Source organism: Oryctolagus cuniculus, chromosome 18, assembly GCF_051225735.1.
Source record: "Oryctolagus cuniculus isolate XC-2025 breed Fujian yellow rabbit chromosome 18, ASM5122573v1, whole genome shotgun sequence".
Lineage (NCBI taxonomy): Eukaryota > Metazoa > Chordata > Mammalia > Lagomorpha > Leporidae > Oryctolagus > Oryctolagus cuniculus.
In genome coordinates this window covers 50679316-50693024 of record NC_142884.1, presented here as the reverse complement: position 1 = coordinate 50693024, position 13709 = coordinate 50679316, and the positions used below count along the sequence as shown (strand labels likewise).

The 13709-nt window shown below is 58.3% G+C and overlaps 1 protein-coding gene across 2 annotated transcripts in view; it reads right to left on the bottom strand.

The window, feature by feature from the left end:
* Positions 1–869: 869 nt before the first annotated feature.
* Positions 870–13709, bottom strand: part of SLC12A3 (solute carrier family 12 member 3) — a 34884-nt gene continuing 22044 nt past the window's right edge. Inside the window, exons 22-27 of one of the 2 annotated variants that reach the window (XM_051846612.3) lie at positions 12507–12618; positions 10195–10281; positions 9479–9614; positions 8039–8106; positions 7717–7849; positions 876–1011 (exon numbers count right to left, since the gene is read on the bottom strand). In XM_051846612.3, coding sequence (XP_051702572.3) covers positions 7744–7849; positions 8039–8106; positions 9479–9614; positions 10195–10281; positions 12507–12618 — 509 coding nt within the window. In that variant the 3' untranslated portion in view covers positions 876–1011; positions 7717–7743. 2 annotated transcript variants of the gene reach the window in all.

Below are 13709 nucleotides of genomic sequence, written 5' to 3'. Positions count from 1 at the left end.
TGCCCGTCCTTGGCCACTCCTTCATGACCCTCCCGCTGTGCTTGTCTGTTCCCTTTCCTGGCTTGCCAGGTGCCCGGAAGTGACCTTTTCCGCAGTCAGCTGGCCTCCCTGGGTGTGGACAAATGCAAGGCACAGAGAAAAGTCCGGACTGCATTTTCCCCGTGCCTTCGTGGGGCCAAAAATTATTTCAGTGGATTGCAACGAGCATTCAAAAGAGTAAAAGACATAGAATCAAAAACATTTGCATTAAGGGGCATCGGCAATGCCAGGACAAGTACTGTCTGTGACACTTCGGCTTCCGTTGTCCCAAGTCTCCGTGTAAAGCGTATTTCTTATGGTGGGCTGCAGCCAAGAAAGTGTGAAAGTGAGAGGAGGGAGGGAAGGGTACAGGGATCTGAAATATGGTGGAGGCCCAACTGGCCCTGAGCCCTGGAGCTCCTACAAGCCCTGCGGGCGGGGCTCCCACCCTCCCCACTGTGGAGGGAAGGGGCGTGGCTCGGGAACCCACGGCAGGGACGGTCTGTAGAAGCTTCCAAGACTCACCCCCAGCACCCTCAAGCCTGCTACAAATCAAAGGCTGAAAGCTTAATCAGTAGTAATCAAGAGGAAACGTTTAAAAGGGCTATGATCCTCCAGAAAATTTTCCATGCAATTCCACCTGTGACTTCTCCAGCCCATAGAGCGAAGCCCAGAGGACCCATGGCAGGGGGGTGGCGCCAAAGCTGGGAAATCCACCGTCTTCAGTTGGACCATCGGATGCCACCGCTGAGCATGGCCAGATATGAGCCTCATGCCCGTGGCCTGGAGCCGGGTGAGCTGCCACGCGTCCCGCCAGCCTCAGCTTTGGGCAGGGACAGCCGCACCCAGAGTCACTGGCAGTAGAAGGTGAGCACGTTCTCCTGGTTGCCTCGGATCAGGATGACAGGGGGTCTGAGGTCCTGGGACAGGGTCTCCAGCCAGGCCATGTACAGGGTGCTCGGGCACTTCCCCTTCCTGCCTATGGGCAGGGTGCTGCGGGAGAAGAGGATTCGTTACCCAGGGACCTCCTGTACAGCCCAGCCGAGGCCCAGTTTCTGAGCAGCGGGTCTGTTTATTGCCCCCCACCCCCACCCCCACCCCGAAAGGATGCCCTTCCTGCTTTCCTTCAAAGCGTTACTCAAAATGCACCTGCAGCCAGGAGGATTGTGAACAAAGCCATCACCTGCAAGGCCTACAAGATCTGGTCCCCACCAGGCCCACAACCCCACCTGGTACCATGCTTGGCCTTACACACATCCCTACAGTTACAATGGTTTCCTTTCCAGTCCTTAAAAAGGGGGGCCAAGCTTACCTCAGCCTCAGGGCCTTTGCGAGTGATGCTCTCACCTCCTGGAAGGCAGTGCCCCCAGCTCATTGCCTGGTTGGCTCACTCAGGTCTCAAGCTGCCTAAATTCATCTTCTTCCGTGATGGCTCTCCCCCGAAGCAGGCCACCTGTGTCTGTCCTCACACCACCCAGCAGAGCTCTCTGCAATCTCACAGGCATCTTCAATGTATCTGTGATCCGTCTCCCCCACTGGCAGGTGCACTTGGCCCATGAGTGGTCTGTCTCGTCCCTCCCCCACCACCCGGCTTTGTCCTGTGCCTGCAACAGCTTCCAGTACGATTGGGCTCAGTGTAATCTAAGTGAGTGATCCCCCTCCCCCACCGGCCACATTAGGCCGGGCTTCCTTCTCCACGTTGTGGCCTGGACAACGTGCTGTGTTCACATGATCCAGCTGAGTGTCCTTGGCCTGCCTCCCACTCTGTGTGCACGGCGCTGGGAGCAGGGCTCCACCGCGGCCTTGGGAGGGCCCCTTGTCCTAATTGTGCAATGCTGTGCGAAGAACAAGCTGCCCTGGGAACGCTGTCTTCCTAGGGATTTCAGGAAGGAACTTTTCCTACCATCTCGAGAATTCCAAAAATGTACCGGGTTGGTTGCAGCTGCCGGCCCTTGGCTCCCAGGAAGGGCAGCATCTCTCGGGCCCAGCTGGCGCTGTGTGAAGTTGAAGCCCCAGCATCTAACACAGAAGTGCACTTGACAGTTGATTTGTTTCCCCAAAGGGCGGCCACAGCTGTGATTTCATCAAAACCTCAAAGCAGCCCTGGGGAATGGGCGGGGCCAGCAGCTCCACCCTCCTTCCGAGCCTGGGGAACCCAGGGCTGGGGTCAGAGAAGTTGCCCCGGGGAGTCCTGGCATTTGGCAAAGTCCTTCACTGCCTGGTGCCCCTCAGAGGTGAGCGAGCTCTAAAGCAGACCACCCAGGGCACAGCGCCATGGAGGGGGGGCCGGGCACATTGCAAGCCCAGCAGGAGGTGAGCAAGCCCGGGCAGAGCCTGGACTCCAGCCACGCAGGGATCCTCTGCTCCCTGCCACCGCCCCCGCCCTCTGGGAAGGGTCATCGGATCCCTACACAGCTGCCTCTCCCGAAAGTCCATCTGGCCGCTGGCTTCCTGTACATAGCAAGGTCCTGAGGACCGAGGGGGCGGAAGAACCAGGGCCTCTTGTTAGGCCTCTGTCCTGGCGCCAGTGCATCCAAGGGAAAGGGAAGAGGGAATATTGAAACCAAACTCCTGATTCATCGTCACGCCAGAGGGTGAGAATGCCATGCAGGGATTACGAAGGGACTTTAAAAGTTCCACACAGGGGCCAGTGCCGTGGCTTAGTGGATAAAGCCACCACCTGCAGTGCTGGCATCCCATGTGGGTGCCAGTTTGAGTCCTGGCTGCTCCATTTCCAATCCAGCTCTCTGCTATGGCCTGGGAAAGCAGTGGGAGATGACCCAAGTGCTTGGGCCCCTGCACCCACGTGGGAGACACGAGGAGGCTCCTGTCTCCCGTCTTCAGATCAGTGCAGCTCTGGCCACTGCAGCCATTTGGGGAGTGAACCAGTACATGGAAGACCTCTCTTTCTCTCTGCCTCTCTGTAACTCTGCCTTTCAAATAAATAATCTTTTTTAAAAAATAAGTTTTATGCAAAGTTCACATTATCTTTTCATTCATGTTTCTGTGAATTTAAAATTTAAAAAAAAATTTTATTTGCAATTTATCTGAAAGGTAGAAGGAGACTGCTGGTTCACTCTCATATTTGCAAAAGCCAGGGCTGGACCAGGCCAAAGCCAGGAGAACAGAACTCAACCCAGGTCCTCTGAAGTGGGTGACAAGGACCCAAATACTTGAGTCAGCTGCTGCTCCCCAGGGTGAGTATTAGCAGGAAGCCCGAAAGCTGCAGGGGGACTCGAACCCAGGTTCCGATATGAAACGCAGGCATTGCAAGCAGCATCTCAATTGCTGGGCCAAACTCTCGCTCCTCTGTGAACTTTGTGAGGACCCCTGCACCCCATTATTTTCTGGGACTGGATGCAGAGACTTCAAAGGTCACCTGGGGAGCAGGTGCCTGCCTGGTCCGGGACCCGGGGACACCTGTCACCACCCATGCGGTGTGTACTTGCTCGCTTCAGCGTGATGTTCCCTCCTGCGCCCAGAGCCGACCAGGGCACAGCTGCCAATCATTGACGCGCCCTAATCCTGCTCGCAGGATGTGCATGACTGAGGTGCTAATCTTTAGGACTGAAGCCACTCCAGAACAATGGCATTTTTTGCTCAGAATTGGGTCTCTTGGCCACAAAGAAAGGCAGCCTTAGAGCGAACCAGTGCCTGCGTTGGGAGCACGGTCCCAGGCTTGGGAGCCCGACCCCACCTGCCATCTCGGAGATCCTGGGCAAGTTGTTTAACTCCACAGAGGCTGTTCCTTCATCCCTAAAATGGTTAAAATACAGTTCTGAAAATTAACAATATCCGATGCCTCAAGTACCATAGAGGCCCAGGCTATGAAGTGCAATGTTGATGACAGTCACTTGGCTTTGAGACAGGACTCTCCTAAAAAAAAAAAAAAAAAAAAAAAAAAAAGGAGCGGGGCCAGCGTTGAGATGCAGTGGGTAAAGCCACCGCCTACAGCACAGCGTCCCATAGGAGCACTGGTTTGAGTCCCGGCTGCTCTGCTTCCCATGCAGCTCCCTGCTGATGCACTTGGGAAGGCAGCAGAGGACGGCCCAAGGACCTGGGTCCCTGCCACCCACCTGGGAGACCAGGATGAAGTTCCAGACTCCTGGCTTTGGCCTGGCCCAGCCCAGGCTGTTGTGGCCATTTGGGGAATGAACCAGTGGATGAAAGATCTTTCCTTCTCTGCCTTTCAAATCAATTTTAAAAAGATGGCCAGCGCCGCGGCTCACTAGGCTAATCCTCTGCCTGTGGCACCAGCACCCCAGGTTCTAGTCCCGGTTGGGGCGCCGGATTCTGTCCCGGTTGCTCCTCTTCCAGTCCAGCTCTCTGCTGTGGCCCGGGAGTGCAGTGGAGGATGGCCCAAGTGCTTGGGCCCTGCACCCGCATGGGAGACCAGGAGGAAGCGCCTGGCTCCTGGCTTTGGATCGGCGCAGCGTGCCGGCCATAGCGGCCATTTGGGGGGTGAAGCAACAGAAGGAAGACCTTTCTGTCTCTCTAACTCTGCCTGTCAAAAAAAGGGGGGTGGGCAGAGAGAAGGAGGAGGGAAAGGAGAAGGAGAAAAGAGGTGTCTGATCCAGCAGGAAGGTTGTCAGGCCGGCCAGAAAGTGCTGGGCTGTGTGCAGGGCTGGTGAGCAGCTTTGCAGGCACAGCCCATCTCACACACGGCGGTGATAGTCACGGTAGTCGCCAAACAGCCATGTGCTACTCAAGCCAGCTCTAGCAAACGGCCCCAGAGGCTAGCCAGAGTGATCCTATCCTTTGACGGATGCTGGGAGGCTGTTTGCTCTCCCCAGCTCCCAGGGAGTGCAGGTTCCTGGGCGCCACTGCGGTCCAGGATCTAGAAGGAACTGAGGAATTCGAATTTTCCCCTGGTTCTGATGAGGCTGACCCCCCAGTGAACTTTCAGAAACCCTGGCCGAGCCTCCAAGTTGGAGATGAACGGTGCAAAGAGGTGACTGCTCCGTGCTCCCAGGGGTGGGGGGGTCCCTTTGGGCAGCAGCTGCGGCTGCCGATGTTGGGCGGGGCGGGCACAGGCATCTGCTCCCATGTGCTCTTTTATTTGTATCAGCTAATCCCACAGGGGCGGTGGGCAGGAGGAGGGAGCTGGAAGGGACAGGTGTGAGCAGATGGTCACCTCCTGGGATCACATTCCTCACTTTCAGGACAAGGATCACAGCGTGAGAGAGGGTCTTAGAAATGATTCCTCTGAACTCCCTTGTTACACTTAGAGACACCGAGGCGGCAGACAGGAGCCGACTTCCCCTCCCACAGAGGACTAAATGTCAGACGTATTGCAACGCTGCTTCCCTGGGCGGAGCCGGCCCTCCTGAGGCTTGGGGTTGGCACATCCGTGCACCCTGGGTGGCACCCACACCATGGACTCCGCCCAAGGAAAAGTCTGTGGAGCCATCCAGGCTGAAGCCGTTGCCACTGTCATGGACTCTGACCCAGACCCGCCCTGGGTGAGCCTGGTCTTGCAAACATTCTCTGCGAGGTGCTGGCCAGACAGTATGGAAGCCTTGCATGGAAGCCCAGCCCCTTTCTTTATCTTGGTTCTCAATAGGCTTCCCTTGTAGGAAAAAACCTTCCCTCCCCCCAGCCCCTGGGAGCGTGGTTGTGCACAGCCAGCGTCCTGGGTGTGCAGCCAGTGCACGGCCTGCACCTCTGGGCTCCCGAGGGCTCTGTGCTTGGCTTTCTGCTCTGCTGTCACCAGGCCGACTCTGCTTCTCTTCAATGCCTTAAGTCCCACAGGAAAGTGTTGCAAGCGAGAGCTCCACCCAGCTGGGAATGAAATCGCTGGCTGAGAAGGGCTGCGAGCCCCTCGTCCTGCTGGGGACGCGCACGCTGGCCTCGGTGGCCTCTGAGGCCTGGGCAGAGCTCAGTGCCAGGGAGGGATGAGCAATGGCCAGCGTCGGGCCCCGGTGCTGTGACGCCATCTGCTGGCCAGAATCATGTCCACGAGACGGGGTGTTAGGGATCATTAAGAATTCTGTCCGTCCCCCCCCCCCCCCCCGCTGGTGCATACAAAGTGGCTGGATGGGACCAAAAGTTAGTAGGACTGCTACTGCGGAGTACTTGGGTCCCCCCAAGTCCCAGGGTGACATCTGTACCCCCAGGTGGTGGCATCAGGAGGTGGCGTCCTAGGGTGATTAGGTCCTGAGGGTGGAGCCCTCAGAATGGAATTCGTGCTTTTACACTGGAGGCCCCAGAATGTCCCCCGGCAGGCACCTCCCACCACAGAAAGGCCCCGGGGGAGGCCCAGGAAGCTGGCCCTACCCAGACACGGAAACTTCCCAGCCTCCAGAACTGAGCTCGACAGCTGTCTGGTGTCTGGTGGCTGCCCAGGGAGCGCCGCCCAGAAGGCTTCCGCTGATTCTCCAGCCCTGACGCAGGGCCTGGGGCACGGTTTGAGCATCAGCTAAGCACACCTGTTGCCGACGGCACTCTGCGCCTTGGCGGACACAGATACGTTACCGCCGTCTCGGCAGCGTGGAGCAACCACGGCCGAGTCCTCTGAATGCTCGTGGGGTCTGCAGGCCTCCCACGCTCTGGCTGGCTGCTTAGCTCCTGCCGCGGGCAGTAGCCAGGAAGCTGGAAATCAGCCAGGGGCGGGGTGGGGGTGGGGGTGGGGGGCTGAGGAAAACAAGGCCCAGGCGGGAAGGAAGGCAGCAGCGTGGGAAGCCGCCCAGGATTTCACAGTACAAAGTCCTGCCTGTACCCCAGTGACTTACAGCTGGTCCCAGCCTGCCCCACAGGGAGGCTCCCCATGAGAGTCCTCCCTGCTCCGCACCAAGTGGGTTCTTTAGCCTGATAGCGCTGGGCGGTAAAACCTTCACAGCCTTCCCTGAGGCCGGCACCCTGCCCGGAGCCAGGTGGGCCACCCAGCTGACAGCGATGAGCAGGGAAACCGGGGGGGTGGGGGTGGGGGGGGGGTGGGGGGTGGGGGGGTGGGGGGGTGGGGGTGGGGGGTTACCTAATGCACGCTCAGCAAACCCTCTGTCCTGGAGAGGAGGGAGGAGGAGGAGGAGAAACAGCAGGAAGAACTGGTCTCTTCCCTTATAAGCCCCAAGCTGAATACAGACCCAGGCTTGGCTCTCAGCTCTTTCCTGCACCGCCCGCCTGCTGCCAGGTGTGGTCTCTGCATCAGCCCTGGGAACCTTGCTTTCCCAGTCTGACTGAGTAGGCAAACTCTGAGATCCCATCTGGAGAGGCGCCGGCTGTTCTGACGGATGCCCCGCCCCTTACACCTCGATACCTTGCTTCCCGCCCCGTCTCTGTCTCAGTCTCAAACCTGAATTCTTTCTTGTGCAAAGAATCTGTTCCTCTGATCTCCACTAGCACATCCTCTCTCCAGACCACCTGCTGGCATTCTTAGCACCTGTTGACAGTCCTAGGCCCTGGAAGCTGTGCAGCCTGTCCTGGCTCGGGGGTACGGACAAACAGGTCCAGCAGGTCCTCCGCTGTCCTGTGGAATTCCCAGTTACCAGTCTCTCCCTCTGCACTGCCAACTCCAGGAGCTTGGATGGCCGTATTCTCCTTCCTACTGGCCTCAGAGAGAGCAGGGCCAGCCGAGACCCTCTCTGGACCACCGTCACCTTCCACCTCATCCTCCACTCACTCAGCCCTGGCTCACACACACCACCGGCAGCTCCGGACTGGACACAGGTTCAGTAGGACCAGGGGCTGGGGCAGGCCTACTATTTCAGGAGGAGATGGCCGATGGCCTCAGAGGGCGGGGCGTTCCCCAAACAATCTGGAATCAATTTCCTTCTGGAATGAGCTGGAACCACCCCCTTTGCCAAGCAGAGTTAGGCAGGAACAGGTGGCAAACCTGGGAAAAGCAGTGAGGAGAGGCGGCCAGTGATGCCCTGGACATGGGAGGCCCCAGACCCCTGCCAGCTGGCGCCCAGGCCAGGGGCGTGGGGCGGATGCAGACCTGGCCGTGTGCTGAGAATCCACCCAGCCAGGGCCCCTCATCAGAGCTGGCCTGCCAGCCGGCCCTCCACCGCGTTCTACTCACATGACGACCAGAGCGGCATCCCGGGAGTAATCCAGCAGAATCTCATTCAGCCTCACCTGCCGAAGGGACTGGGGCGGGGAAGGCAGGCGGTCACTGCCACGGCCCCGGGGAGCAGCCGACCCCTGCCTCTGTTTCCCCCTCATTAGTTTAGATTCTCCTGCTTCCAGGGAGGAAAGGGACCCCAGAGTGATTGCACACCAAGCGTGCCTCCTGCAGGAGGCCTTCCGTGGTTTCCCCTTGCCTGACTTTATTATCACGCCAGGAGTGACAGAGGGATGGGAGAGCCCCTCCTGGGTTCAAATCACAGCCTAGGGATTTCCTGGCAGAGAGCGCCTCAGCAGGTGTTGGTGCTCCCCTGAGCATCCTGTCTTCATCTATACAATGGGTATGACAATGACCTTGCAGGGGTCTCCGGGGAGGCTCAAATGAAATCCCCTATGCAGAGCAGTGTGGAGACACGGGGTGGGGCGGGGAGCAGGACATTGTCCTCCTGCGTAATAGACGACGGACAGCTTCTCTTGGACCCTACACTCCGGCGTTTGCCAAAAAGCCAGGTGGTTTCACAAGCTCTTTGGGACAGGATCCCAGGGCACCAGATGAGGGAGTTCCCCAAAGCCTGCGTGGGGCCGGCTTGGGGCACGCTTCCTCTAACCACAAGGCCTGTCTCCAGATGGTTCAGAAACGATGCTGGCTGCTTCGCTTTAGAGTGGAGAGTTCCTGGCTGCGGAGCTGTACTGTACTGCGCAGGGAGCTGGGCAGCACCCAGGCCTCTGCCGGTGACATAGCAGCCCCTAGGCTGACAGTAGTCAGCCAAATAGTCCCCATCCCGGGGGTGGGGGCAGCAAAATCGCCCCCAGTGGAGAACACTCAGGGAACAGACTGACCCCAGCCTGGCCCCAGCTGTTCCACCATTCACCAAGCCCCAAAAGGCCACAGCAGCTGGTTTTTAGAAGTTCCCACCCCCTCTCTCAGCCCTCAGCAGAGTCCTGAAGGTGATGCCTAAGAAGGAGGTGGCCTTGGCCTTGGGCTGCATCTGTAGGGTAAGGGGGGAGGTCAGCTGGCATGGCTGGCCCAAGGGACAAATCTGACTCTTACACTGATCCCAGGAGTGCCTCCCACCAGGCACAGAGGAACAGGGGAGGAGGAGGGAAGGACTGGGGGCAGCCCCCGCCTTCTGCCAGGGCCACCCCAAACCAGCAGAAGGACACGTGTCCCCTGCCAAGGCTGGACGGCAGGGAGCTCCACAGCCAGGTGTCCCTTGGCCCAGGAGTCTGTGGCTTAAGGACGCCTCAGGGGCTGGCAGGGCACAGCAGGTTCCAGGTCGAGGGGAGAGAGGGTTCCGGAAGCTTAGGACACGAGGACTCATGGCCCTGGGGGTCTGGGGCCGCGCCGTGAACCCCAGCGCCCCTGCCCCCAGCAGGCTCCTTCCCGCTCCTGCACCTTGATTCTGTTCTTGTTGATCTCCTCATCTGAGATCTTCCAGGGGCAGTCCCGCCTCATCTCGGCCACGGTGGCCTCGTCCTTGAAGCCGTCATTGAGGCGGAAAGGCGCGATCATGTCCTCAAACCTCTTGGTGCTAGGGACAAGAGAGGGCAGGAGGCTGGGCGGGAGGGCCCGTGTCTGGGGGAACCAGGTCCCTGCAGGGAGTTGGAGGTGGGGCACACGGCTCAGGCTGTAAGCCGTCTGCCACTGTCATTACACTGCGGTGGCGTCCGTGTGGGGTTCAGCCTGACCATTAGATCTGGCATCCATGCAGACGTCCACGAGGCGCTCCAACGACCGAGCTGGATGACCCCACTACCCTCTCCACTCAGCAGCTCTTTTCTGAAGCCCAACTCCTGCCAACAGTGAGCCAATTACATTACGTTCCCCATCCTCACAGGGCTCATGGTCTTTGGTAGAAGCAGTAATCGTGAAGCAGAAGTTTGACAAAGGTACAAGTGGGGCTGGGGAGGGCCATTCTGGGACCTGAAGGAAGTTCATCCTTGCAAAGCCAGCTGGGCGCAGGGCAAGGGGCACAGGAGCCATGGGACTGGATATGCAAAGGCCCTGAGGCAGAGCCTGGCAGGTGGGCCTATGTGAAGAGCAGCAAAGGAGACACTGCAGGGCACACAGCCGGCTTTTTGGTACCCAGAATGCCCACACAGAACACTCACTGCTCAGCCCGGGGCTTCTGGTTGATGTCAGGAAGCACATGAACTTCGTGGAATCCCAGTCGAAATTTGCTCAGCAGAGAAACCATCCTGGAGGCCACAAAGATTTTTTTTTTTAAATACACTCATTCATTCAACCAGTTTCACTGAGCACCTGCCATCTACAGCAGCCAGCAAGACAGATCAAACCTTGCCCTCACCAAGCCGACATCCTAACTCGGAGGTAGAGGAAGACAAGACTCGGCTCCCGGGATGGCCCAGGCTGCACTAGGGCCGCTCACACCAGAATGCATCTCCACACCTGCTGGGCTCTCCTGGCATGCCGGCTGGGGCCTGGGACTCTGCATTTCTAGCCAACTCCCAGCGCACACAGTGCTGCTGGTTCACGGCCCACACTCTGAGCAGGAAGGGAAGGGGGACTGAACAGCGGAAATGATAAGAGTGGTCACAGAAACAGAGGTAACACGAGAACTGCAAACAGAACCGGCAGGAGCCAGCCCTGAGTGTGGCTTGGACTTTGTATCCATCGAGGAGAAGCCTAGCTGTGATGTGAGGCAGTCAGGGAAGCCTTCACAGAGGAGGTGGCACTCTGGCTGGCTGGTGCACGTGGGTAAGATCGTTAGAGGGCAAAGGGGCAGGAGAGCACCCGCGTTGGAATCACTCAAGGAGCCTTGAGAAACTGCAGCTGCCTGGGCCCTGGCCCAGCCATTGAGTCAGAAGCTCCAGACCGGGCATGGGTGGGTGACCACCTCCGGATGATTCCGGGGCGCCTGTCTGGGAAGGAATCCAAGTGAGCAGGGTGGGGGGTCAGGGGCAGCTGGACAGGGCAGGGGAGGGAGGCAGCAGGGGCAGACAAGGCTGCGTGGCCAGGCAGGGGGCCAGCAGGTGCCACTGCTGGTTCCTCCACTGGGGCCGTGGAGTTTTGAAAGCAAAGCTGCAAGCAGGGGCTGGCTGGCTTGGGGCGGGCAGCTGCAGAGAGCAGACATGGCAGCGTGTTCGTAACCTTCACATTGAAGGCCACTGTTACTGAACGGCGCCCGGGCCTTGAGCTGAGCTAACCCCACTGACCCAGCTGCCACCCAGAGTGGGACGGGACGCTGGGACTGGGATGCCACCTTCGTGGTCTGGGGACGTGTGGGAGCTTCCGAGGTCATAGGCTGCTTTCCCCACACAACACTGTCCTTGGCCTTGCTCCAAAGGGGTCTATAGATGAAAAAGTTCTTAGCAGGGTGGGAGAAGCAAGATATGGGATGGCTGGGTTTCCCTGAACTTGTGAGGCAGTGGCCCGAGCAGGGCGTCCAGGTACACATGGAGCTGCAATCTCAGCACAGGATGAGGATGGCGGAGGCCAGGGGTCCCTCCCGTCCTAACCTGGGTGTCATGGCCAAGGTCACTGCCAGAGCACTAGACACTAGGCAGGGACTCCTGTCTTCAGCTACGGATTGCATGACGGGGGGCAAACCTCCCCATCGATCTGCACCTTCCTGTGGCCTCCAGCTGCACCTGCAACCTCCCCTGACCTCGCCCAACTCCACCTGCCCAGCTCCTGCCTCCTGCACACCTGCGTGCCACCTGCCTACTGTTTACTTTCTCTCCTGTTTCAATTAGCTCCCATTCTGGCTTAGAGATATTTTGAAAGGAAGTTTTATATCACAATTTAAAACACAATTTATATCACAATTGAAAAAAGCCAGCATCTCTTGCCAGAAAGAGGAGACCATTAAAAACCCTTGTGGATAAACTAGCGTCTCTTAATTCCGGCCAGGTGTCGCTGCCCGCCAGCCCCTGCGCCCAGGCCTGCTTAGCAGGGTGGGAGTTAGCTCTGGCTACAGCAGAAACACAGGCCAGGCCCGAAGCCATCAGCCCCAGCAGGGAAGGAGAAGGAACAGCCACTTATCTCCAAAGGCTACCGTGCTGCTGCCTGCCCTGTTTCTGGCCTACATCCCACACCTCGGGGACACTCCTGGGAGGATTCGAACCCGCACATCACTTCTGGGGCTGGGGAGGCCCACTCCAGGCTTTGTTTCACACCGGTTTCTCCTTGGAGAGATTTGCCGTTTGAAAACTTACCAGCCCTGCCCGTCATAGCAAAGACCAAGGTGCCTGTGTCTTATCAGAGGGGGCTGGGAAGCCACAACACCGTCTGCGATGGAGAGGAAATTGCTCTGCCCAGAGCCCTGTCCAGCTCCGCCTGGCCTGGACAGACCCGGCCCTGGGCCTTGGGATGGGCGCCCCAGAGATGGTGGTCAGGGGTTGGTGGGGAGACAGCAGGTAGCAGCCTGGGGTGGGGCACCAGGGCTGCCCTCCCCACTTACGCCTTTCTCTCCTGGTCCATCCTGTTGATCTGGCCCCCAACAAACACGCGGATCTTGCACCTGCTCCACCTCTTCTTGCGGCCGAGAAGGTAGGGGATGAGGAGGGTGAGGCCTGGTAGAGAGGATCCCGGGAGCCAAGAGAAGGCCACTCTCAGGATAGAACACTGTGCCGGCTCCCACCCCATGCTGCTGCTAGCAAACCCCTTCCCTGGTCTGGACCTCAGTTGGCCCACCTGCACAATGGGCACACCCAACTAAACCCCAGGGGCCCGTGGTGCTGCCTGGGACAGGGTTCATTTGGCCTGCGTGATGTTCTTTAAAAGTTGAATGACTGGGGGGGATTGCACATGGAAATCTAGGCTATGGACAGGTCTCCAAACTTGAAAATTTGACCAGTGGAGGTGGCAGCCCTATTGTCTCCCCAGACTACACCAAGGACCAGCTGTAACCATCACCATGGACTCTCCCATGCCTCAGTTTCCTTAATTGTAGAGAGGGGTTGGTAATAATGATCCCTGCCTGGGGACTGCATTAGGTTAGCCCATGTACAGCACGGGGTGGCTGGGGTCCGCAGAGTGAGTGTCCAGCTTTTGTCAGCTGTCACTGAGAGGGCGTGGCGTCATCCCTAGGTATCCAAGGGGAATTGGATCCAAGACCGCCCCATGGATTCCAAGATCCAAGGATGCGTAAGCAGCTTATATAAAATCAAGTATTTCCATATACCCTTCCCACATCCTCCCATGGACTTTAAATAATCTCTAGGTTACGCATAACACCCAGTATGATGACAACGCCGTGGGAATAGTTGTTACACCGTAGGGCATAATAGCAAGCAAAAAGGCAGACGCATGTTCCACACAGATGAAAATGTCCCCCCCAGTACTCTCAACCTGCAGCTGGTGGCGTGCAAGGGTACAGCAGCCACAGACACATAGGGTGCACCGCGTTCTCTGGGGCTAAGATCTTGCACTACGGCTCTAAAACAGGCAGGCGCATTTTCAGAACAGGAGAGGGGTGTCCCTTTGTGAGTGAAGACTATGCCCCAGCCCGTCTACCCCACTGACGTCACGTGCCTGTGGCCCACGAAGATTCTGTCTTACGTTCACCCCAGCTCCTTCCTTAAGTTTCCCCACTGTATAGCAGAGAAGCTGGAGGCCAGGGACAGGGCCCAGCCAGGCTGGCCCCAGGGGCCTCGTCCCTCTG